General features: G+C 45.2%; 2 protein-coding genes across 3 annotated transcripts in view; one reads left to right on the top strand and one right to left on the bottom strand.

The window, feature by feature from the left end:
- Positions 1-1,500, bottom strand: part of CCNI (cyclin I) — a 32,383-nt gene extending 30,883 nt beyond the window's left edge. The window contains exon 1 of one of the 2 annotated variants that reach the window (XM_074588679.1): positions 882-1,500. The gene's annotated coding sequence lies outside the window, so the exon portion shown is untranslated. The remainder of the gene's footprint in view (positions 1-881) is intronic. The other variant, XM_074588680.1, reaches the window with a different exon arrangement.
- A 14,973-nt stretch (positions 1,501-16,473) lies between these two features.
- CCNG2 (cyclin G2) lies at positions 16,474-23,669 on the top strand. The gene is made up of 8 exons (XM_074588863.1): positions 16,474-16,610; positions 16,776-16,914; positions 17,926-18,063; positions 19,115-19,365; positions 19,540-19,618; positions 19,705-19,803; positions 20,722-20,927; positions 21,457-23,669. Exons 2-8 carry the CDS (start codon positions 16,804-16,806, stop codon positions 21,587-21,589), a joined length of 1,017 nt encoding a protein of 338 aa, XP_074444964.1. The 5' UTR covers positions 16,474-16,610; positions 16,776-16,803; the 3' UTR covers positions 21,590-23,669.
- The last annotated feature ends 1,518 nt before the right edge of the window (positions 23,670-25,187 follow it).

Here is a 25,187-nt window from a genome sequence, read left to right as displayed (position 1 = left end):
GCAGCTGTCAGCCCCAGCCAGGGGGTAGCCCCAGGGGATGGGGGGGGCCACAGCCACATCTGCCACCCCTGGAGGAAAAAGGTGAGGTATGATCTAGAAAGGGGAGCTTGACAACCACATGTATTTTGCTCAATCTAAATATTTAGTTAAAAAAAAAAGCTCACTCTTCTGTCTTTAAAAGGGGCTGTGCTGTGTACAGGCAGCACACCATGGAAAGAACGTTTTGGGAGCACACAAAGGCTGCTGCTGGAAAACACTTTTAAATTCAAGCTTCAAACAGTCTGCCTTCTAACACCCTCATTTTTAAGAGTGGGAAAATGCGGGATTGTTCTTTTTTTACCCCCTTCACAGGGTCAAAAGGGAAGGTCAGGGGAACGCGTTTTTCTGTGTTCAACGGGCAAGTTTTCAGGAGGATTTTTTGCAAGTCTGCTTTTTACCACCGGCATGAAATAACCGACGGTAACCTCACTCCTTTAAGTAAGTTCACCCCTTTGGAGGCAGATATACAGAACACAACGCGGCTCTTCTTCCAAGGAAACTTCTTCCATCACAGATGGGAGGGCAAAAAAGGAGGGGGGAGCGCAGCCCACCTCTGCAAACGAAGTACGACGAAGAGGCGAGAACAAAAACAAATTCCGTGCGCTACGAAGAGGCCCAGGGCTGTGAGGAGATGTCACACCTGGGGTACAGATGCGCTGGGACGGGACGGGGGCCAACTCTGTCTACAATTCGTGCTTTGCCCTCGCTGCTGCAACGCACAGGCGTTACACACCGATGCTGTGCAGCACTGCGCACCTACACACACACCCCCCGGTGCCCTCCACACCCGATCCCGCAGCGGGGACCCCCCCATCACCCCCCCCGCCCCCCTCACGGCTCACCTCCCCTGCGCGGCGGCGGGGTGCCCGGCGGGGCCCGGCCATCAGCACCCCATGGCGGGGCGACGGCGGCGGGGCTCCTCCGCGGCGCTTCAGCACCGTGCGGGTCCCATGTCCGGGGCGGCGGCGGCGGCGGCCGGCGGGCTCATGTCGCCATGGCGGGGCCGCGGCGATGAAGGGAGGTTGGGGAGGGAAATCGGGCCGCCGCCGCCGCCGCGCGGGAGTTGGGGGGGGGGAGGGGGGGGGTTTAAAATAAAATAAAAATAAAAATTAAAAGGGAGGGGAAGGGGGGGGAAGCGAGAGGCAGCCCGCAGCCAGCCGCTTCCCGGGGGGGAGCAGGGGAGGGAAAGAAGGGCCGGCGGGGCGGCCTCCCCTCACCCCGACCCCGCCTCCCGCGCGGGCGGGGCGCAGCGCGCGCGGCGGCCGTTGGCTTTCACCGCGGCGGGCGTAGGCGTGGGGGGGTTACGGGACACACGACGGGCTCCTCGGCGGTGGCGGGGCTGGGTCCCGCCGCGCCGGCTCCGCCATCGCTTCGCCGGTCGCCGTGGCCGCCCGGTGCGCGGGGCCCGCCGGCGGGCGGCTGGGAGGGAAGAAGGGTGAGGGGGTGGGACTCTTTTTCCTCGGGCCTCCCGGCGGAAGGATCTCGCGGAGGTGGCGCGAGCAGCTCTCGCTTCTCCGCAGCTCCCTCCGCGGCGCTTGCGCGGCTGTGGGGACGGTGCCGAGGTGGGCTCGGTGGGACGGTTCGCCGCCCCGGCCTCTTTAAAAGCACTCGCGGAACAATGAGGGAAGGCGTTTATTTACCGACGCCGTCTTGTGCGGACGCTCGGTAAAAGCGTCTAGCTCTCGCTGCTGTTACGCCCGTCCCGTGCCTGTGTTTGCTGGGACGGAGCTCCCTGTCATTAGAGTTGCCTTGTTTGCTGCAAGACGTAAACAGGAATTTACCCTTTCCGTGCTTTTATTTATTTCCTTAGGCCTTTCCCCAGCACGAGGGCTCGCTGTCCCTTTTCGTCCCCTCTGCTCCCACTGACAGATGCCTGAAGTGCCAGGGAGGCCGAGATATTTCCTCCCGGCTCCATTTTATTCCTTTTGTCAGCTCCGCTTAAAAACTGGACGACTAAACTTGTGAGTGCTCAAATTTTTTTGGTAACGTGAAGTCTGCCTTTTTTTTTTTTTTTATTTTTTTTATTTCCCCCCCTGAGGAGGGCTGGGGGTGTGTTACAATACAGTAAAGACCAGGAACAGAATAAATACTTTGTGTGAAAATCCTGGCACCGTGGAGCTTGAGTGGCAAAACCTTGCTGTACCACTAGAGGTTGAAATTAGCAGATAAAAGCAAGAAGTTCAGAGCGAAGGCGACTCATTTTTCTTTAAAGTCCTTCCAGTATCTGTAGTTATTAGCTGTTCAGGCAGCACACAAAGGAGGATTTCCTCTGGAGATAATAAGCGCAGTGACATAAATCAAACGTAGAGAGAGCAAAGAATTTTTTCTTTCTATTTATTTCCCGATCTCTGAATCGGTTTGCTAAAAATTCATCTGTCGTACGCTTTTTTTAACCCTTTCTCTAGTAACTCTCAGGCCACGCTTGTAAGACTGCAACTAAAAGCAATTTTTGCTGCAGCAACCAAACTCTGTGCGTAGGGTGAACTGCTCTTCAAATCCCAGCTTCTGTGTGTTGTTCCCTTCCATTTTTCTTGCTTTTTATCTTGAAATAGGATATGCCTTTTAAAACTGAGAAGGTGCAGAGAAGGGTAAGCCCCACTGGAATTTTATCTCGTTTTCCCAATTTCATTCGAATTCTTCTGGGTCTCGTTGTTTAAGAAGTTTGTAAAGCTGTTACGGTTTTCCAAAATCTCTTGGCTCGCTGTTCATTGTAGCAGCGACCAAGTGAAGATAACTGAGCTGATGCTCTAGCTGGGAAATTTTTGCTGACCGACGCCATCCCGAGGTTGTCCCGCTCCCGCAGTTACAGCAGTTCTTGCATATCCTGACTATTTGCTCAGGGGATTTCCATCGGGGCCCTTCTGAGAACATTCCACCTGTCAGCACTGGGAGCCTGAGGTGGCGTGGCACATCCTCAGACCAGCAGACTATGGAACTGATGGTTTGGCAGGAACCTCTAGTGCCAACGTACCGCAAGAGAGTTCCTCTTGTGCTGAATATGCCCTCAGCTGGATACATCCGATTACAGTCCTTTATCCTCAGGAACAGTAGGAAGGGACAGTTGAGGCGGCACCCAACTGAGTTGAAAGTAGCGCAATAAACTAGTCACCTAGGGGAGCGATACTCCTTCCGAAGGAAATCCTGAGACTGAGGAGTTTGTCACCTGGTGCAGGAGGGACCTCAGAGCAGGTTGTCCCAGCAGGGTGATCAGCTAAAGGCGAGGTGTTCCAGGACCACTTCCAGCCTCTGTAGGAGGTGGCCTAGGTCTGGGGACAACCACCCAGGGGTCAAAACAGCAGCACAAGTCGTACACACTGTGGGAAGAAAGACACAGCGTGTGCCCGGAGCAGATGAGGTTTATGGAGGGCACACTGCCATAAGTAAGTGGCTGCCAAGGCCAAGGGATTTAGAGAGACTGCTGAGAAAGAGATGGAGGTAACCAGCAAGAACTCTATATGTGTTTGGGCCTGTGGCCTGGAGAGAAAGCAAAAGAGGCAATATTAATCCTAGGGAAAAAAAATTACCTGGTGAATGTAATGAAGCGCAGCTGGAGTAAGGCCATTGCACCATTACAAGCAGGTGTTCCGCATGCAGGGACTTGACGCACTGTACAAAACTCTGACGCCTTGGAAGAATATAAAGACCCCAAGTGCCGCGTCAGCCAAGGAAGAATTACACTTTGGGAGCAAGGAGAAGGCCTGTGGGTGGAAATGAACTGCGTCTATTTTAAAGACGCTTGACAGGAAAACTGCATGGGTACAGGCAGCAGGTACAGTGGACTCACTGTGTGGACGTGCAGGGGGCTCACAGAAAAACAGGAAAATCCAGCATAGAAGGCATTTGTAGTATCTGCCTTTCACCATACGCAATGCCTGATTTTTCTACTGCTGAGCGGAGGGAAAGAGGAGGCGCTACAGGACTCACAGCCAAATCCCAGTTTGTGGAAAAGCAACAGACAATTCTATCTGTGCTATTTAAACACCCTTCAGAGGGAAAAAACAGATGGCCTTGTGGTTTGGCTTTCTGTTTTGCTTTGGAGACCCAAGCGCTACTCACTGCGTGACTTTTGACCAGGCAGTTAAACCCACAGATGCAAAGGTTAATACTAATTTTCATATCCACCCAGCTTATGTGCACGCAAAGTCCAGCACGGGCAAGCAAGCTTGATGAGTTAAAATTTGTATGCAGGCAGCAGCTTCAGAACGAGGATAAATTTACCCTCGTGTTAGGTTGGTTGTGAGGCTCAATTAAAATATTTTGTAAAGCATTTGAATATCCCGAGGGGCTAGAGACATGCAAACTTTTAATAATAATTGCTGCTTGGATTTAGCTGGTCGAGTTCAGCGTAGTGTGGCAGGGTAAGTCTAGTTATTTCTGTGCTTGTGCTTTGACTCCAACCATAAGTAACGTATTTATATTTATTGCTAACCTGAGATCTTTAAAATAGCAAGCAAGTTTTGATCGGCCCAGAGAAGGCAATATTGATGTTGGTTTAAAGGGCAAAATACCTTAAAAAAAAATGCATGGAAAAGTCCTATTGTTCTTTTCCAAATCGATCTCAGACATAAAATTTGTTGAGCAGCAGAGCTCTCGTCGCAAGTCACGTTCATCACGAAAGAGGAAGAGCCTGGAGCATCTCTGCTGCCTGCCCATAGGCAGGCTGAGCTTGGGCCATTGGTAGAGGAAACCCTCGCAGAGGCATCTGAGTGCTCATCGAAGCAATGAGGAGAGATTTGAATGCTGATAGCCCTCGAGAAATACCGTACGGAGGCTTACTCGGGGCTCAGAAGGACTTCTCGGAGGGGACTCGTTTGTTCAAAGACTGGAATGAAACAGACTCTCAGGAAGCGATTTTTCAAAAGCTGTGAAGAAAGTGGCGCTCTGTTTTCGCTTTCCAGAGGCACAGTTTGCAAAGCGATATTGTGGAACGTTGGGAAAAGCAACAGAAGGAAATGAGAATCCTAAAAAATAGTTTATGGTGAAATTACCTGACAAGACTTTGCCCAGCTTCCTGGGAGTAAGTGCTCACCAAATAAAAATGATCAGCGCATAGGAATCCTTAAAGAGGAATGAAATGGTCTTGAGCACTGAACTGTCTTTGACCTCTCTGAAAACTGAAAGATCCAAAATCACTAGTTATTTTTGCAAATCTTACCCTTTTTCCGTGCAATGAATCAATCAATGGAACGCCAGTTTTCCAAGTAAGTAGTGTGGAAGTCAGTACATACAAATCATAAGACTGTTCTACCTTTTTAAGTACACTAGCTATGCTTGTTGTTACAGGCAATAATGAATTGCCCTTTGGAAAAATAATGATCTAGTATTTCTGAAGTATGTGGCAAAAGAAAAAAAGAAACTAGATGCAGGCTCCTTCATTTCTTTCAGCTTAAAATGTAGATTTCCACTGCAGCTGGATAGATGAACCCTAGCTTCACTTTCATAAGCAGAATTCAGCTGTTCCATGCATGAAACTGAAGCTAAATTGTCGTCCTGGCGTGGAACGGGAAGAAGCATCTGGCCAGTAAGAGAAGAGAGCAGCAAGCATGCCCCCTTTCCAAAGTACTCTACGTTGGTTTACTTTTTCCAAAACAGATGAGGAAAAAAAAAAGCAACATAAATTCCCTGTCCAAATACTTGTCAGCTTTAGGAAAAAAACGAAGTTTCACGATAAAAGAAAATAGCTTGCACACTAAGTGTCTCAGATACCTAAATCCATTTTTTAATAATGATAATGAAGAGCAACCACGGCTGGGCTGCATGTAGCGTGCACAGGCAACAAATTGTGCGATCTGTTCCATCTGTTTTAAATCCATTGTCAGTTTTAGTGCTCTCCCTTATCGGAAGCTATCACCTGTCATGCAGGGAGAGGCAGTCTCTCAGGTACATAGCCACTTGGTTTTTACTGTAAGTCCGTAGAATCACATGTTAAAAGAAGTCTGTTGACATTAGAAATCATCTTAAGCTGAATCACAGGAGAGCCACATCAAGTGTAACATCTCCACGGCCTCTTAGGACTTCATAGCTGTTACCACACTGCGTTCTGACAGTCTCTCACAACTTCTTCCTAACAGCAGGAATATAAAGTATTTACTAGAGAAACAAACCCTGCTATTTGAGCTGAAGAAGATTCCCTTACTATCTGCTCTCACCACAGAGCTTCTTGAAACGCTGAGGCACACTTCGGATTTCATCCAGAACAGTGAAATACGTGCTTACATTTAGCAAATGAAGTGCCTCTTTCACGTTCAGTGATTAATTCTGAGAGGAGAACTGCAGGCATTAAATTAACCTTTTTACCTGATTTATTTTTACTAAATAAACGGCCCGATCGTGTAATTTTCTCAACCAGAACAGATATTTTCTGCACTTGGCTTTATTATTTGGAAAATGTTCTGATCTATGCCATTCAACTTGGTAATAGTAAAACCCTCAGACCGTGTCCCTCACCCTAGGGATCGCACCTGCAAATCTATCGTTCTTCCTAAAAAAAAGAGATGACTAGTGAGAAACACACGTTGCGACATGCGAGAACGCCAACAGCAGATAGAAATGTATCTCCTCCTCTACAGCATTTCCAATTTTACCCTTTCAGTATTGGCAGCGTGAATGATACAGTGGAACAACTGGCTGATAGTAATATTTCATGCACATTTTTCCTTAATTTTCTTTCATATCTATGATCTATGTGCCTGAATGCAAATTACTATAGGGAAAAAAAATCCTTCTTAGTTAAACTGTCTGTATCCAAGCCTTTTTGACCTGCCCTTCTAAAGGATAAAATGGTGCCCAATTTCTGAAAAACTCTTTTCAAATAGTCATCATCTGCCGTTAAGTTTAATTCTTGTGTAATTTGATTTGAAAAGGTATGGTTTTTTGAATCGCTTTCTAAACTACAGGATAATTTCTTATGGCCTTTCTTAATAGTGCTAGAAGCTAGAAGTACAGGAGAAGCAGAAAATGACCTACTTTCACAGTCCAAGATCAATAAGTAAATGGGCATTACGGGCATTAGAAACGCAGAGGTGTTAACTGCAATAAATAGTCATAAAATTGAAGAATAATTGAGGTAGGAAGGGACCTCTGGAGGTTTTCTAGGCCAAGCTTCTGCTCAGAGCAGGGCTAATTTCAAAGGTAAATGAGGTTGAATAGTGTTCCACATAACAAAGACGATGGGTAAGTGCATGGGAACAGACATCAAGGTAAATAAAGGCAATGACAGCTGTATGCTCTTGAGCGTACCTACTCCAAAAAGGCCTTCAGCTAAAGCAACTTTATCGTGGTCTTCAGGAAGGGAGAAAATGTGAGTAACGCTACCTTAGAAATTCATTTTCTTTGGCTCATTTAATACAGGTTTTCTTACACTTTTCCCTTCCAGAACATAAAAATTCCTTTCTTTTCTCCATGTGACTACTTAAAGGCAGTTCACGTTAATTACCTGACTGTGGTTATGCTTCACTGTAGACATAATTTTCTATAATTGGATATTTTATGTCCTAGAGAGTTCATATCAGCACTGTAGGAGTTTATAATCTTGCAAAATGTGTAGTATTTCTGTGAGATCTGTATACGTGCCTTTTTAAATGCATAACTTGCTGCCCAAGTAATATAGTGACTTGTACTTTTCTGGGTGGGTCAGTATCGTGTTCACTGACGCTCTTTTGGATAGAAGAAAGGTTGCAGCAAAACTGGATACGGCAATCCCTCGTTTCCTGTCCTCGCTCCCGAATCCTTGCTGCTAAAGCCTGGCTTTTCTTCCATTGAAGGAGATGGGATCTTTGCCACGGACTGCAGCGACAGCAGGAGAGCAGACACAGATTAGGCAAGGTGTTGGAGGATTTTCTGCACGCTCTGTAAGTATTTAGGGAACCATGTGATATGTGATCCTAAATACAAGGTTAGGCAGTTTGAACTCTTGAGTAAGACCCAGATATTTCCAGACAGGCAGAGCTACCTACTGACTGTACATCTGAGAAAGTACGTCTGAATTATTTCTTCTGGCAAGTATCAGGAGCATGTTAGTGAAATGTGCCTGGATATGGTAGCTTAAGATAGAACTATGCTGGAAATGTTTCTGCAGCTGTTACTTGGAAAACATCTGTGGTACCGAGCACGGAAATTTGTACATCTCTGTTCACACTAGCCCAGAGCAATTAATCTTGTGAAAGAAAGTATAAATTATTATTGGGAAATATGAGAAGGACATTATGCACCAATGGACGTGAAATGACTGAAGGTGGTTATTGTTTGGAAAGAAAGGGAAAAAATGGAGTATTCCATTTCCGGCACAGGAGACAGATAGAGTAAGATCAACAGACTCTGCCAGACTTCGAGAACTCTAACTGCTACTTATTTGAGTAAGGATAACCAAGCCACTGGACTTGAGGGGTGAAATTTTTTACTATTGGTTGGAAAAAAACCTTCTGTCTGTGATAATTTGTGACAGTCTGTGTTTCTACAGTCTGATAAGGGGAAGAATATACATGCTGACATGATTTCTTATTTACAGTTAATGGTTATCGCTATGCAAAGCACAAAAGACTTTGCCCCGAAGAACTCCATTTTAGCAGAAGACGTACAAAAAGGTAAACTTAAGAAACCCTGTGAAAGGCCAATGAGATGTGTTTTGTTCACAGCACACTAGATAATTAAGGGATTTTTCATCTCTCGAGGCTTTCAAATTAAGCCTGGGTCATTAGAAGGTAGGCTTACTGAAATGTAATGGCCTGTTGCATTCAAGAACTCAGACTGGATAATCTGAAAAGCGAGTGTGTAAAGAATTGAGAATGTCTTTGGTAAAACAGCAGAGAGCGGCATGATGAGAAATGACGGGGGATATCCGACTGGTGGCCAGAAATTTGTCACCGACTGCTACTGAGGCAGGGTTTCTGCTAAGAGCCCATGAGGTGTAAGTTGCAATGTGTGACCTGTCGTGTCATCTCCCAATAGCCATCTATGAGCTCTGTGATACAGAACATCTATATTTTGCAATTTTACCTATTTGCTCTCACGATACTTGCATTGCATGATTAAAAAACAGAAATCAAGATGGAAGTATCTTCCTATTGTTTCGTGGATGCTTTGTGTAAAGGGTCTTTCGGCCTCTTAGTGTTCAATCCAAATGACGTAAAATGGATTTGCACCATGTAAGATCTGAAAATAAATTTAAAATATCCATTCCCAGTCTTCGTAACTGAATGCCTCCTAGCAAATCATTTTACTCAACAGCTGCCTGGTTCTACGGTCAGAAAGGTGACTGCTTTTTTTTTCTCGGTTTAACTTTTAATGACTAATTTAAATTCCATTTATGCAGAATCCCTATGATTTTCAAAATGCCTTCTGAAATTATGCACAACTACCTTTCTAAAAAAATACTTTAAAAAGCCTTAAGTACAACATTGCCTAGAATTATCTTGTCAATTAAATAAAAGAACCCACTTGAAATAAGTGACAAAAATATACAGTGAATGAAACGCACCTTCCAGTAACAAATTGTTACTAAAAGAGACCTTTAAGCAAACTGCTAGTTACGTGGTCATGCTTAGACAAGCACAAGGTTATTGAAACATACAGCTTCCTTTCAGACAATTTAACTTGCGCTGAAGGCAAATTATTGCCATAAAAGCACTGAAGCACGTTGCTCAGGGATTTGCTGTAATTCTGCTGGCTTCTAAAAGATTACCCTCGCTGCACAACAATGTCAGTGGGATCAGAAGTGGGTCTGCATCTTCAGCTGCCGTTACAAATACTGCCTGCAATGTCTTCCTGCAAAAAATTGATATTTGCATCTGATATTATTATCTAAAAAAGACAGGAAGCAATATTTTAATAGACTTGAAGATGCAATATAGATTTCTGACAATAGCTGTAACGGAAACCGGTGAGACTGAGACGGCTCACAAAGGAGCTGCAAGGGGACTAATACAAAGGGACCTAAACCTACCCAACACAGAAATCATGAATAATAATCGTATTCACTGGGAAAGCGATGAAATGTGTCACGGATTTGGAGCCTTTCCTCGTTCCTTCCTTTTTCTCAGCGCGCAGAGAGTGGAATTTCAACAAGGTGGGGCAACAGCAACCCGCGAGCAGCAAAACTGCAAATATTCTTGACGTGGCCCTGGTGAAGTCATCCACGGGTGCCTTCCCCTTCTCACCCTCTTTACGTGAGGGTTTGCATGGGTCAGGGGATCTAGTTCCCTCTTCCTCTTCTCATGCTGGAGCTATTTTCAAAGGCCTCCGAAATGAGATTTGGTAATGTTACAAAAGGAGGTTGCATTGGGCACTCTGCTTGCAAGCTTGGCAGTCAGCTCCTTAACGCCACTCTAGATCTTTTCGGCTCTGTGTAAAGAGAGGTCTGTGTGACAACACAGGCAGAGAATCAGGCTCGCCCAAGAATGTTGTTCACTCTCGGCCATTTGCTCACGCTCTCTCAGTATCGGGGATCACAGATTTCTGTGGCTACCAGCATACCTTACGTGGGCCTGCTCAGAGCCGTGAAATACTAGGTAGGGGCCTATCCACAGTGTTATTCCTGGAGCAAAATCCTCCTGCATCAGTGAAAATTATCAGTGAAGATTTGGAATTTGCTTAATGAATCGAGATTTTAGCACTACAAGCAATTCAATTTTTAGCTGTGTTTTAAAAGTTTCATGCCAGCTACTGTACAGGCAATAAGGACGTTTTCTAAGAAAGATTTGTTTTCCAATAGATTTTTTGATCTCTCTCTTCCAGTAACCTCACCTTGGGAGTCAGAAGTGAGGTTTCTCTGTTGTCAGAGGGGATTCAGAATTGCCTCCTGAGACAGTTTAATGTCAAAATTACTGCTGATGAAAGCATATTTGATGGGTGAGGAGGAGAACGCTGCATTAAAAAAGCATAAATTGTATGAAAACAGACCGAATGTTAATTGAGGCAGTGAAAATGGAGGTCTGAAGCAGTTCCCTTCAGCTCTTAGCATCCGCATTTCATCTCTAGAAATCTGATGCTGCTCTCTTGGTGGTTAGCTGTAGTTTGGCCTTCTTTGTGCTAGGAAGTTTTGCAATTTAAGTTAAAAAGACACACTTCCTCTTCTCCCAGGACTTTGATGCAGCTGTGCTGGCATAGTGGTACTTAACACTGATATAATGGTATAATTACGGTAGGTTTTTTTTTCAGTAAACAAAGTATGTGGTAGCAGTACACGGCAGCTTTATACCAGCTTAAATGCATACATAATTTTATGTACATACCTATAATATGTACAAGAAAGATAGGTGCTTCCTTTAAATATACACTGGAGTTCTAGGGTGTATATAACCAGCTTGTATATAGCCAGGGTTCTTTCCATCTGGCCTGTCCCAAAAATGCAAGCTGCTTGGCTGAAGATGCCCTGCAGTCAGCTGCGTGTGGCACGCCTCGCGGCTTAATGAAGATTCCAACAAACAAACGGCACTTCCAGGCTCACTCTCTGGACGCGTCGGAAAAGCGTTTCTGGATGCCCATCAAAAAAACAACAGGTAAACTTTGCCTTTGCAAAACAAAGCAATACGCCTAAACAGCACAGCTGTGCTGTTACACATTTTCTTGTGTAGGCTAACTTGCGTTTCCCTTTGTGGTGAGCTTCCTCTTGTCATGGAAATTCCTCTCACCTACCCGTGAACGCTGTTAGATGCTATTTCTGCACTGGTTTGCCATACGTTGCAGCAGCAAGACAAAAATCACTCTCTCAAACAGTTTACAGTCTGTCCTAAACTTATTAAGTTTCCATTGATTTGTGTTTGGGTCTTGTTGGCTCAAAATAGTTTCTGCTAAGTATAGCTCCCTTCTCCTGAGCAAACAAGATGGGTTTCTTTTTTCTGCACCCTCCCTTGCTAATTTCCACAGTTATTTTGAACGTGGGGTGTGGTCACTGAGACAGACATACACGCACTGCCGTTGCTCGTCTCTAGATTTGTTCGTGTTGCCAGCGAACCCTTTCCGCAACACCAGCCTCATATTTACAGTAATCCTCGATCAGCAAGCTTTGCTTTCCTCCTGTCTTTTAGGAAGCACGTAATAAATCTGAATTAATTCATTTATTTATGAATTCTGAACTTGACCAACCTCCACGAGCACAAGGCGAGGAGTGTGAAATTACACTCCTCGGTACTGCAGACAGGAGCAGTTACCAGTTACCATAGGACGTTTGCTCCTATGGCTACTAGAGGATCAAATGCCACTCGCCTTTAGGGGCTTCTCTCAGGGGAGCAAGTTTTAAATTCTGGCAGATCTATGAATCATTTCGTCTCCTAGACGGGTTCCCTCACAAAGGGCCTAGTGAGGGGAAGACTATGCAAAGGCTTCGGTTCTCATAGCTTTTATCACCAGGCGCTGGTCTCACTGCCTCCCAAAGCAACAGAATCTGCAAAATATTTCTCAGATACATATATATGTGTATATACAAATACACACAGCCTTTATATGTGTTTTCTAATATGTATATTTCTGTAGAAAAATAAAATGTACACACTGAAGTTATTTGCTTAAAGAACCTGTGTTTACTCCCCTCAGTTAAACAGAAAACACCCGACTGTCAAATCATCCCATTTAATTAAAACAGAGATTATTTTTTTTCATATGATGCCTCTTAAGGAGTTACGAAAGAATAAGCAGCTCTCAAGGGGGGAAAGGATTCTAGGGCTAATCTCATTTGACGCAGGCTCTCTTGATGTTTGATACTTTACGCATATTCTCAAATGGGCTTGAATTACGTTTGAAGAAAATGCTAATTCACGCGTGAGCTGTTGTCTCTCCCGTTATAGCAGAAAACAAGGGTGTTGGCCAACCTAGACACACTTTTTCCCCCCCAGAATTAGGTGCTAAGCCCCTAATCACTATGTAGCAGCAGTTTGGTCTTACAGGAAGAGCAGTCACAGCTCTGTGACTTTCTGCCTTCCAGTTTTCAACACTGCTGCTTTCCTGGTGCCGCTGTCCTCCATACCAGTATAATGGGATAGCAGTGGGGCACTTAGATTAATTACTGGCTGTAAATCCTGTGGAGCTCTTTGGTTAAGTGGTTCAGAGGAAACTATTGTTCTAAGTGACCCCTATTGTTCTTACCTGGGTGTCCAGCTGCCGAGGGAGCAGATTGCTTGTGTCTAGAGCGTTAATTACCGCTTGTCCCTTAATCATGAAGGTTTGTAATCCTATTTCAGTTTGGGAATCCACATGCCACAGGGCCCAATTAACATCTCTGATATCATCACCTTCTAGTCGATACACAGCTATTAGCCATCCTTTACTATTGCCAATGAATTGCTGTGCGGACATGCCAGGGCAAGTTTTGCCAAGCCATACTGGAAGGCAGTTTAGCAAGGCTAGTTAAAATAATACCTGTTTAATTTGATGGCATTGGAAAAGTCTCCCATGACAACACAGTTTTATTTAGTTTAAAATTTGTCTGGCAGAGGTTAATGCCTCAGTGTAAATCTTTGCTTTTATTAGGATCCCAAAAGATTTGAGATGGGTTTTCCTCCAGTTTTCATTCCTATTTTTGTTGATTTCACATCAGCCTTCCGGTTCAGTGTAACTCAAGAATTCCCCTCTCAAAGGCTGTCATCACTGTTTCTAAACAATGAGTGCTATAGCATCTGTAGCTAAGGAATGTATAACTTCATTTTCACTTACTGCGTCTTTAGGTTCCCAAAGAATGTCAGGAAGGAATTGCTACTCTGTAAAGCACAGCGTGTTACAGAATAGATAAATAGTGTTTTCTCATAATGCTGGAAACACTTCTCATTTCTCCCCCCAGATACACACTTCCCTTAATCACAAATAAACGTCACATTGAAAGAAAATTATTCCTTGCATAAGTGAAAAAAAAATCAAAACAACCAGATTTTATTTCTGGACCTTACCATGACTCCTGCTTTGCCCACAACACTAGACTGTTTGGCCAGGTCCAGACAGCAGAGACAGCGGACTAATTTTTCCTGTTTATAATCCCAAAGGTGATGAGTGCTTCACTTAAAGTAAGGCTCTGTGGGTTTTGGTTTTTTGGTTTTTTTTCCTCGATCCTACTCAGCTCTTTGCAACAGATCAGTTAATTACAGAGGAACAAAGACGAGGCAGGGATCCTTCTCTCTTAATGTAGAAAATGAGCCCTTCTGCTGCAGGTCTGCAGAGAAAGCGCTGTTGAGCCGTGTTCTTATAGCAGATTTTTCCCCCCTCAAATTACCCGATGTATGAATGATAATTTTGCAGAGTGCTCTATTAGGTTTAAATTAGTAAAGGGAAAACAATGTATGCGTTTAAGTAGATGTCGGAACTAGCATTTTTAGGATTGTCGTGCTATGTGTTTACAAAATGAATCTTTTTTGCCGTTTAGGTAAACTGAAACATATGTTCCGCTATGTGGCTTAATACAGCAGTCAGGGGAGGAAGAACATCCATACTCCATCTCTGTGATGGCAAGATACACTTCAGAATGGGGGGGGGGCGGGGAGGAAAAAGCAGCGATTGCCAAGGGCATTTGGATAACAGAGACTGGAGCTCAAAGCCTCATCCTGTAAACATCACCTAGATGACGCCACTGCAAGGAGTCAGTTTGAAGTCAACTCCATTAAGAGTAATCAGCGTTGTTCAAACTGGAGCAGATCCACAACTCTTACTTCAGAGCCTAAAACTACTTTTATACCACAAAAAAAAAAAAAAAAAAAAATCAGTCCCCATGCTAGTTCATTCGCCTTGCAGGGATGCAGGGTTTAAGGGTGCTCGGGTAGATCTGATGGTACTACAAGAGCACTGGCCCGTGTAAAAAGTTGTGCATGTTTATGGGAGTCTAAGAGCGCTTGTCATCAAAATAAACTTGTAGAAATTGTTGGCCGTCATCGCTGGCATAGCAGACAGGAACTGCGCCTAGAAATAGAGACTGGCATAGCAACATTGCTGACTATTTCGTAGAGAAGGCGGCTTATTTTTCCAGACTGCGACATTTAATAAACATTTTCTGTTTGTTGAAATGGCGGAACCTCACTAGATCAAACTAAATGCTAATCTGCTGGAGCCGCCACCACAGACTTTTGTCTCCAGTATGTACACATCACGAGTCACTGTGGTTTCATTGGTTTTGTCCTATGACATTTGTTCCTTTGTGTTTGCCCGTGAAAAATAGACAGAACGTGGAACGTGTTGAAACAGCCCCACAAATCCTCCAGACGATGATGTGTTTGGCGAGATCCCGTTATATCTTGTCATGAGGACTCTGTTAAGCTGCAGGCCGAGAAGCCTTTTGATTCGAGCTCTGACGAGCAATCCGCTGGGGGTTCCGCAGGCGGCTGCCCGCTCCTCGCCCGTTAGCCCTCTTCTGCCTGAATCCCCGCACCTTGGATTCACACACTGTGCAAATGGACTGTGATTATGAAGAGAAGCTTGGAAGCACACATCCTAAAAACTCTGAAAAAAACAGATTGTCAATAAATCTGACTCTGGAAGCTGTCCAAATGAAGCTTTCCAAGTTTGAAGCCTTCAAGTGAGGTTTTGGAACCCAGATGGGCGTCCTGAATACAGCAACAGCGGGGCGGGGGGAGTGGGGGTGTGTGTGCCCCACACACACACGGGGAGCTGAGCTACCTCCGGCCGCCCCTCTCGGGGCAGCAGGTCAGCCTTTTCCTTTATCCTTTAATTGCCAAGAGGGAGAGAGCTGTGGGGACGGGCGGTGTTTGCCGGCAGCCCTCGCTGTAGAGCGGGGGGACCGTTGGGGTCCGGCCGTTGGCACCCGCCGCCGCCATCGCCTCACGGGGCTCCCTCACGGTTGCTAAGGCGCGCGGCCGTAGGCGGGGCAGAGGTACAACCCGCCCGGCCAATCGGGAACGACGCGGCCTCGCCCGGCGGCCAATCGCCGCCGATAAACAACACTGCGCCGGGTGGGCGGGGGGAGCCGCGCTGCCGGCCAATCAGCGCCCGGGGAGCGCGGGCCAATCAGGATGGGGGAGGGTTTGGGCGGACTTTTTAAAACAGGGCAGCTGCTGCCGGGGCCCTTTAAAGGAGTGGTGCGGCTCTTCCCTCTCTCCCTCCGCTGGGGCCTAGCGTTCCTTCCGGAGGAGCGCGGTCCCGCCCAGCTTCCCGTCGAGCAGGGCTGCCTCTGGACGGTTGCGTCGTGCCTTGGTCTCCGGGCCCTCTCGGGGCACCCTTAGGGTGCGCGGATGGGAGCGGACTATTTTATTTCACGGCGGCGCCTCACCGGCCGGGCCTAGGCGGGAGCGCTCCGCGCGGGGCCATCTGCGGGCCGCCAGAACAAAAACAAGGGGGCGGGGAGGCGCCGCCTCCATTTTGATGCGGGGCCGGGGCGGCGGCGGCGGCAGGAGCAGCAGCAGCTGGGGGCCGGGGATGGTGCCGCTGCCGCGGGCATCGCCGTGAGTCGCTGGGGGAGGCGAGCGGGGCCCGCCGCGGGCGGGGACGCAGGCGACCCTGCCTGGATGCGGGGCCAGCGGCGGAGCCGACCCGCGTCGGTGCGGTGAGGGGAGCCGGGCTCGCCTCCCCCTTCCCCACCGCGGAGGAACCGAGCGGTGAGGGCCGCGGCGGGGGCGCCCGGTGCCCCCTCAACACCGCCCCGGGTGAGTGTGCCGGCAGGGCAGGGCTGACCCTTCTTTGAGGCGTCCTGTGGGGGTCCCTTTGTTGTGTGCTGGGTGGGCTTTCCCCACAGGGGTGGTTGAGGGGCCTCCGGCGGGGAGGGGGGGCGAGCTGCCAGCTGTTGACGAGGTGTTTTGCCCGCCGTGAAGGTAAAAGGATCCGGAGGCAGGGGAGAAGATGAGCAGCGAGGCGCTGTGGCTTTTCAAGCAGCTGAATCTCCACCTGGAGCAGGAGGGGCGGTTTCAGCCCCGGGAGAAGGGGCTCAGCCTCATCGAGTGCGCCGCCGAGGTGAGGAGGAGCGGGGCTTGGGTCGAGGTTGCGGGGGGGAGGGATGAGGCAGCCTCCTCAGGGCAGGAAATACGTTTTCTAGAAAAACCTCCCAGCTAGAAAAGAGATAAATGTGCGTTAACTTCGGAAAGTTAATTCTGTCCTCTGCAAACGCCGCTTCCCTTTTGTTTTAACTCTGTCTTTATTCGTACTTATTAACGGGCACTACGTTATCAAAGAGCTATGACCAACAGGGCAAGTAAATTATTTAGGTGTTTAATATTGTTTAAACTTCGACCGAACACAAAACCGAGGCAATTGTATTGTTTTCATCTCTCAGCTTTGTTACCGCTGTCTTGTACCACTGCAGGAAAGCTGGGATGTCACGTAGGCAACTAACAAATGGGGAAATGACCGGCTTTTCTTTAGCAAGTTGTAGGGAAACGAACCGAGAAACACTCGGTGCTTAACAACAAAAAAAAAAAAGAGCTAAGCATAAACCTTTCCATGGTAATGACCAGAGTTCCTTGGCGGAGTTTAGGGCAGGCTTATACTCTTTCGAATGCTTTTGAGTTGTTTTTGAAAGGGCCTTAATGTTTAACAAAAAGAGTCTGTGAAATCAGTTGTCTTGTTTGTTTTGAAAGCAGCACTTGTATTGCTTAACTATTGACATGTAGGCAGAGAGAAGAATAAGCTGAGTTTGGTCATCTCTGTTTCCGTAAGGTCAGGAGTCACTATATGCATGCCCTTGGTAACTATTGTTTTAAAATAACAAGTGCATACTTGGAAATGTGGTTGTGCTGGGTATTGCAGCAGTGAGACTCAGGACCTGGCTGTATCCGTCTACCTTGGGTGTGTTTTGACTCTCAAGTATCTAAATTGCTTTTTTTTTTTAAGTTAAGATAAATAAGGTATTTATGCAAGAAGATAATTGCTTCCTTTTGATCTAGGTAAAAGATGACTTGGGGAGCAAGCGGCCACAATCATGACTGCTGCCACTGAATAATTCTGACTTTGCTTCTCTTGTCGTAGAATGAAAATACTCTGTGTCCGAGGCAAAGGAATGCCAAGGTGGAAGATCTCTGGAGTCTGACCAACTTTTTCGGTTTTGCAACTGAAACGTTTGTTTTGGCTGTTAACATTCTGGACAGATTCTTGGCGCTTATGAAGGTATTTTGGGGGGAGAGGATCTGCGATAGTGTCAGCTGGGAATATGCAAGCTTCCTGGGAACTTTGACTGACAAAAAGGGGAGGGTTGTGATCTAGGAGATAACTGTGGCTATTTACTCATTCTGTACCAGCAACGTTTCTGTAGTCCTCCTTTGTACACTTGGAGTACCGTTCTTGCATGAAAGATGAGCTTAAACATTTATATGATTTATTAACTATTTTTTATGGCCTCTTTTTACCTCTAAAGGCAAGTAGCAGCATAGTTTATTTCCTTTAACAAGCCTTCACCGTGTAGATGTAACAGACTAAGACAGGAGGCATTAAGAAGGAACAAAACAACTTGCGTTACAGACTGTTTCTAGGTGCTGTGTTAAAGCTTAGCTTGGTGCTGGAACTAACACGGAATGATCGTTTCCTGGATGTTTTTCTTCTCATGTTTGTGCTGCTTCATGGCAGACAATTTGAACCTAAACCAGTTTCCCATTATTAAGTTGTCAGAAAAACTGAAGTTGCATCAGTTCTCTGGTCTGACTGGCCTTGAGGTTGCACAAAATGTTATGCTGGTAGACGGGAGAGAACAGCAGAGGTAGGAACAAGTTGTGGAAGGGTAGGACTGCCAAGAACAGGCTCAGGCTGGATTTGTGTAGCCTTTAGATGAGGGTACGTGAGCACTGCTGCTTGGAGAAGCCGGGTATTGCAGTTCTCACTGCAGTTTATTTGTTGTGTAGTGATGTGGAGGAATTTCATTCAGTAGAGGGTGCTCAGCTGTTGATCTTCGCTTCTTCTGACTTAGCTATGGCAGATGCATATTGTTTTATTGGCTCTGTCAGCTGTGTTTGGCTGCAACTTAAGCGATGAAACCAGTTAGGACTAGGTGAGGTGTATGAGCTGACCGATGCCAGGTCTAGCTGAGATAAGCAAATCTCTCTTTCTATTGAACTGTGAATATTCAAAACAGCTCACTGAGGCTGGGTGAGCTGTTGGTATTGCTGTTTGATAAGCACGGTGTTTATCAGGGGGAAGTATTCATGGTGCTTCCTCTTATTTTTAGGTGAAACCGAAGCATTTATCTTGCATTGGAGTTTGTTGTTTCCAACTGGCTGCCCGAGTAGTCGAAGAAGAATGCAATATTCCATCTGCTCACGAGATCATCCGGATCAGCCAATGTAAATGCACTGTGTCCGACCTGAAACGGATGGAAAAGATAATTTCAGAAAAGTTGCACTTTGAATTTAAAGCTACTACTGCCTTAACCTTCTTGCACTTGTACCATACTATTGTACTCTGTCATACCTCAGAAAGGTGAGTTGAGTTGCGTGTTGGTGGCGATCTACATGTTTGCTAAGCCCTTTTTCTCTTTAATTCTGACTTAAATGATTGTGGTATTAGCTGTAGAGGAGGCAGCTCCTTAGTATTTGCTTCCTGACAAGTGAATGCTTGTTAATACAAATGCTTCTTCTCTTGGGTGTCTTACAGGAAAGAAGTATTGAATCTTGACAAATTGGAAGCACAGCTAAAAGCTTGCAACTGTCGTCTAGTCTTTTCTAAAGCAAAAGTAAGTAGAGGTAGCTTGCTTTGACTTTTGAGTAGGTTTTGTTTCATGTTGTGTTGAGCGATGTTTTATTTTTTTTGTCCTTCTAGCCCTCTGTCTTGGCCTTGTGCCTTCTCACTCTAGAAGTTCAGACTTTGAAATCAGTTGAGTTGTTTGAGATCCTTCTTCGTGTTCAGAAGCATTCTAAGGTAAGTATTTTCCGTGGATTGTCTCTGCAGTTGTTGGGACTGGTGTGGTTAATGTACAGTGTTACGTTGAAGGGACCGCTGCTGTCAGTGTACAATTTTTGCAGGTACTGCTTGACATCAGCTGAAATGAGCAATGAAATGGTTGCCTCTGCCTGCAACTCTTGTAACTAATGTGGTTTCTTCGGTAGAATGCCAAATACAAAAAACTGCTGCTTAGAGGAGGAGGTTAGGTAGTAATTTCTCGCTGGCACATCTTGTCAGCTGCCTGGCAAGCAAAAGAATTATGGTTTTTAAAAAAACCCAACTAGCTTAAATGTATAAAATCAGAAGAAATGCTGACCCAATGCGTACACAATACATGCTTTAACAAGCAGCTGATTTAGCTCGTATGGTTCTAGCTGTATGTTCTAGAGGAACTTTCAATCGGTTCATAGGACCGCAGTGACTGCCGAGCTGGTTATTATTTTTGCCTGAATAAAGTAGCGTAGGATTTATAGCTTCTAACTGTGTGCTGTATCAGTTGATGGTCTAAAACAAGCTTTTTCACTCTATAGTGAAATTGAACGAACACAGTTTCTTGAGGGGTGGAAGTAGTTCTTTAAAGTATGAGATGATTCCATTTTAAAATGGAACGATCCTGGTTTCATTTTTCCTTTGGAAGTGAAAATGAAAGTATAACAGCAACTTGACAGGCAAACTCTCAAGTTAACTTCAGCATGGACGTTTCTAGGTGGCGTATAGGGGTTCACCTTCAAAACCAGCCCAGCTTTGACAAAGGTATCACAGTTATGACTCACTTATATCTTGACTGGTATTTTTTTCAAGTCTTCCTGGAGAAGATAAAATGGAGGGAGGGGTTACCTTTAGAGCCTGTGTGTAATAAACTAAATAGGGTTTGCTTTTTTTGTTGCTTTTCAGATAAGTGATAGTGACTTACTTTACTGGAGGGAACTGGTTTCGAAATGCCTAGCAGATTATTCTTCTCCAGAATGTTGCAAGCCTGATCATAAAAAGCTAGTTTGGATTGTTTCGAGACGTACAGCTCAGAATCTGCAAAACAGTTACTACAGTGTTCCTGAGTTGCCGACAATACCAGAGGGTGGATGTTTCAATGAAAGTGAGAGGTTGGTAAAACTTATAGCAGGTGTTGTAATTTGTTGGGAATTCTCATTTTCTGGCAATGTTAATGGCAACTTGTTATATATTCAGTACTACTTGGGGGAAAAAACCCAACCTGCTAGCTTTGAAAATACTAGTGGACTTAAAATGTATCTTAAACAGAAGAAAAAAAAAATACTTTCTGAACACCACAACCAGAGTTCCACAAATGCTTTGGAGGGTGGGGGGAGGCATTGCTCTTTTTTTTCCCTAAAGACAGGGAGGCTTATGAAGTATTGAAGTCTTCTGAAGTAATTTATGTTTGATACTTGATACTTGAACACTAGTGTCTTGGTTGTTAGGAGATTTTTGGCATGAGGAGAAAGGAAATTGTACCTTGTTATGATTTAAGCCTCAGTGCTGAGAAGTGTTTAGGTCTGCTGTGTTTATACTAGGAACAGAAAAGTGTGCAAGAAAACACAGGATTGAAGAGTACTTTGCCACTTTAAGGAGTTGTGCTTTGTTTAAAATTACCTTTCCTACTGTTCCTTCTAGTGAAGATTCCTGTGAAGATATGAGCAGCGGAGAAGAAAGCCTTAGCAGTTCTCCTCCAAGTGATCTGGAAGGCACCTTCTTCTTTGAACTCAAACCTAAAACCAAGTGGCAAACTCTTAGCTGTCGGTCTTAACATAAAGTCTTGATTGTATTAAGCTGAGATTTTTAATGCACCATAGAGTCTTTTGGCAATAATAAATGAGGTGGTAATCTGTAAACTGTATTAAGGCAAGAGTTGCTGTGGTATATCAATGCTTTCGATGCCTGCCTTGGTCTCTTTTTGTTGGTGTTGTAATTTTAAGGAAGAAAAATATCCCATTCAGGTCCCCAGTTCAGCAAAAAAAAGCTAATGTATAGTGCTGTTGTAAACAAGCATAAATGTAGTCCTGGACCTGGTGGTCCAAAATGCTTAGCAGCTAAAGACATGAGGAGTGTGCCCTGGCGGTGATGAAGACAGACGGCATGCTGGGCTGTGTTAACAGGACTGTAGCCAGTAAATCAAGGGAAATAGGCTTTTTTTTTTCCATCCCTTTACTTTGAGTTCATTCTTATTTGGAACAGCGTCCAGTTTTGGGCTCAAAAGTTTGATCAACTTGTGCAAGCCCAACAGAAAGCTTCCAGGACGGTCAAGTTTGGGGCACGAAAGCTGTGAGGAGAAGCTAAGCAAAACGAGCTTAGTCAGCCTGGCTTAGTGGCCTTTGATGGGGGAAAATGGACTTGAACAGCAGCCTTTTGGTATCTTAAGAGGAGGTTGCTGAGCAGGTGATGATTTCAGGGTCTTGACTGGCAAGCAAGGAGCAAGAATGAGAGCATTTCATTTAATTGAAATGTGAAGTTCTCAGTTAATGGAAGAATTTCGCTCTGTGGGGACAGTCAAGCATGGGAGCGGACCAAGAGAGGGCTGTCGTTGTCCTGGGAGGTTCTCGGGATTCAGCATGACAAAACCCCGAGCTTGGTTTGAATTCAGTGTTGGCCCTGCTTTGAGCAAGAGTTTGGGTTAGAGTCTTCTTGAGGGCACCTCCACTCTTTAGTATTTTGGAATTAGATCAAATTGACTGGGTAGGTTATGTGGAATGATAGGTATACATAGTACCAGGCTGAAACTATTTACTGCCAAGCGGGCCAAATACTGAAACTGCTTTAACACTTTACGTGCCGTGCTCCTTTTCAGCAGGATCTGGAGTGGTGTACTCCAAGTGGATTTTTTTTTTTAAAGCTTGTTCTTTATAAACTTCAGGAATCCCTATTTCAGGATAACAGGGGTGTGCATGGCAAGAAGGAGGTTTCTAATCAGTACTAGTTTTCACTAAAGGATAGTATAAAGTGTGCGGCAGGGAGTAGTTTCATATTTTCTTTAATGCAGATGTTTTTACACTGCAATTCACATTGCATACTTCAGTGTGTTTAAAATCTTAACTGTTAGCGTTCAATCCATACTATTAGCTTAGACTTATTAACACGGTAAATCTTGGTAAGTCTACATTCCTTTTAATATTTAACCCTGTAGTTGTTTTTCAGTATATTCATGTTATTGATTGAGTCATAATCCGACTTGTTTGCATGCTTATGTAAAGCAGTTAGCGCAGGAAAAGTTGACATAATGCAGTAATGTCAGGTAAATGTGATGTTGATGAAGTAGTTAATGTAATGTTTTTTTCTGAACTCTTTTATTGAAGCACAAATTGAAGTATGATTGTGTTTCTCCGTATTGAGAACATGGCTAGGTAGCAAGCGGACTAATTAGCTCTGAATAACGGTGTGAAGTGTGTTGGTGCCAAAGTAGAAATGAAGGAGCAAAGAAGCTAAAGGCTGTCTTGTAGATGCAAGCATTGTTTTAGAATGGTAAGAGCGGTGCTGTAAGTTGATAACTGTTATGTGATTTCAGTTTTATAAAAACACAAAAAGTTTACAAAAATGTATATAAAAATGTAAATTAAAAAAATGTACAGAAAAAAATTTAAAACAAAAAATGAGCAGAAAATACTGTATTTTTTTACATTGTATGTAACTTTTTGTAGTTATGTTGCATGTAGATAGTAATTTATTGTGTACTCTGTATGATATCAATACTGTACGCCTGAAGACTTCTTACTGCAAGTCTCTGTGCCTGGAAGCTCACTTCTGAAACGGAGTACTTTTTGGTTGCTGGTAACAAGCCTACTGGGCCTTGTTTCGGTTGAGAACAAAAATAAACCAAGTGCTGTATTTGTTAACTGGTGCGACTTACGGTTGGTTACTTGAAGCTTTTTGGCTTGCTTTTCTTTTGCTGTGTAACTTGTATGGTACTGCAGCTGTGTTCCACGTTCCCCAGAAGTTGTGTGTTGGCAGTTGGCAAAGAAAAAGGAGAGGCTTCTGCATGGCGTGCTGCTGGATGTGAATCTCTTCTCGGCTTTGCTGCCATCAGTTTTAGAAGTTAGTGTGAGGTACCTTTTGCTTATCGCCCAGCTGCAGCTGGGCTCTGTCCTGCTGGGACGAGCGGTGTGGAGGGTGCGTTTGCACATCTGGCAAATGGGAGCTCCTGCTAGTGGTTAAATTAGGGGTCATTACTGGCAAAATGTTCTGAGGTTTGCCGGATTTGTGAAGCCTTTGTGAAGCCTGCTCTCAGGACGTGTCTGCACCTGGGCAATCCAAAACGCCTACAATAACTCAGCAAAGGCAAACTTGATCGTGTTTCTTTTTGTCTCATCCTGCCCATCTTGTCAAAGTATTTCCAAATGGTGCCTATGTTGCAAAAACTAAGGAATAAGGGGGCCTGCAAATGGTTCTTGCTGGAGAGATGTTCCCAGGCTTAGGAAGACTGACAGAGGGAGCTGGAACCTGCACTCAGCCACCTGCTGAGATGGCTGTAAGCATTATGATAGACCTATCACACCTTTTAGCTTGATGCAGATTTTTTTATTTTGCCCTCTCTTTGTCCTTTTTTCTTGTGCAAGGGATGGAGTGAGAGATGCTTGGTCTGCCAGGCCAGCGTGTCCTCCAGCTCTGGCCACTGCTGCTGTGAAGAGAAATCCTGCCTCGATGTCCCAGCTTTGGGGCGGCGTGTGTGTAGGCTGGGAATGAATGGGGCGCTGTTGTGCGGCTGGGGATGAGTTCTGTCACTCATTGACAAGGAGTGCATGGGGGAAAGACAGGGCCACTGCAACTGTTAAAACAATCCTCTTTTTCCTTTGTGGCCTTCACAGCTACTTTTTTTTTAAACACAGGATAGTGCTACAAGGCTTCTCACTTCCCACATGCAGCAGATGAGGGATGGGCACTTGATATTCTCAAGTTCTGTATGAAATTCCCTTCTGTCTAGTAACTCACAGGGAAAGTTAATTAGATAATGGAACTGTTCACCTTTGAAAACATGCGCTGTAATGTTTGAAGAGCCATGGCTTCCTTGCTGTCTGTTGCGACCGCTTTGAACATGAAAGCTACTGCAGCGATGATGTTGAGCTTCTACTTCAAAGGTGCCCACTCGGGTCGCTTCAGTACAGCAACCTCCTCTCTCGGGAGTCGGCAGATAATGCGTGCGCTGTGTAGGTGGGCTGTTAGGAAGGTAGGAAGCCAGGGGCGATGTCCCTAGGTTTACCAGCAGCTTGTGAGATGAGTCTGTTTAATAAAGCTTGAGGCATACCATTTGGCCCCTTTCAAGTCGGTCCCGGCATGAAAAGAAATGTGCTTGCAAGAACATTGTCAGGTTTACTTCTGTGGTTTGATAATTTAGGCCCAACTTCTGATTTTGCCGG

Source organism: Larus michahellis, chromosome 5 (genome assembly GCF_964199755.1).
Source record: "Larus michahellis chromosome 5, bLarMic1.1, whole genome shotgun sequence".
Taxonomy (NCBI): Eukaryota; Metazoa; Chordata; class Aves; order Charadriiformes; family Laridae; genus Larus; species Larus michahellis.
Note: the sequence above shows the minus strand (reverse complement) of the source record. Positions and strands in the feature narration are given on the sequence as shown.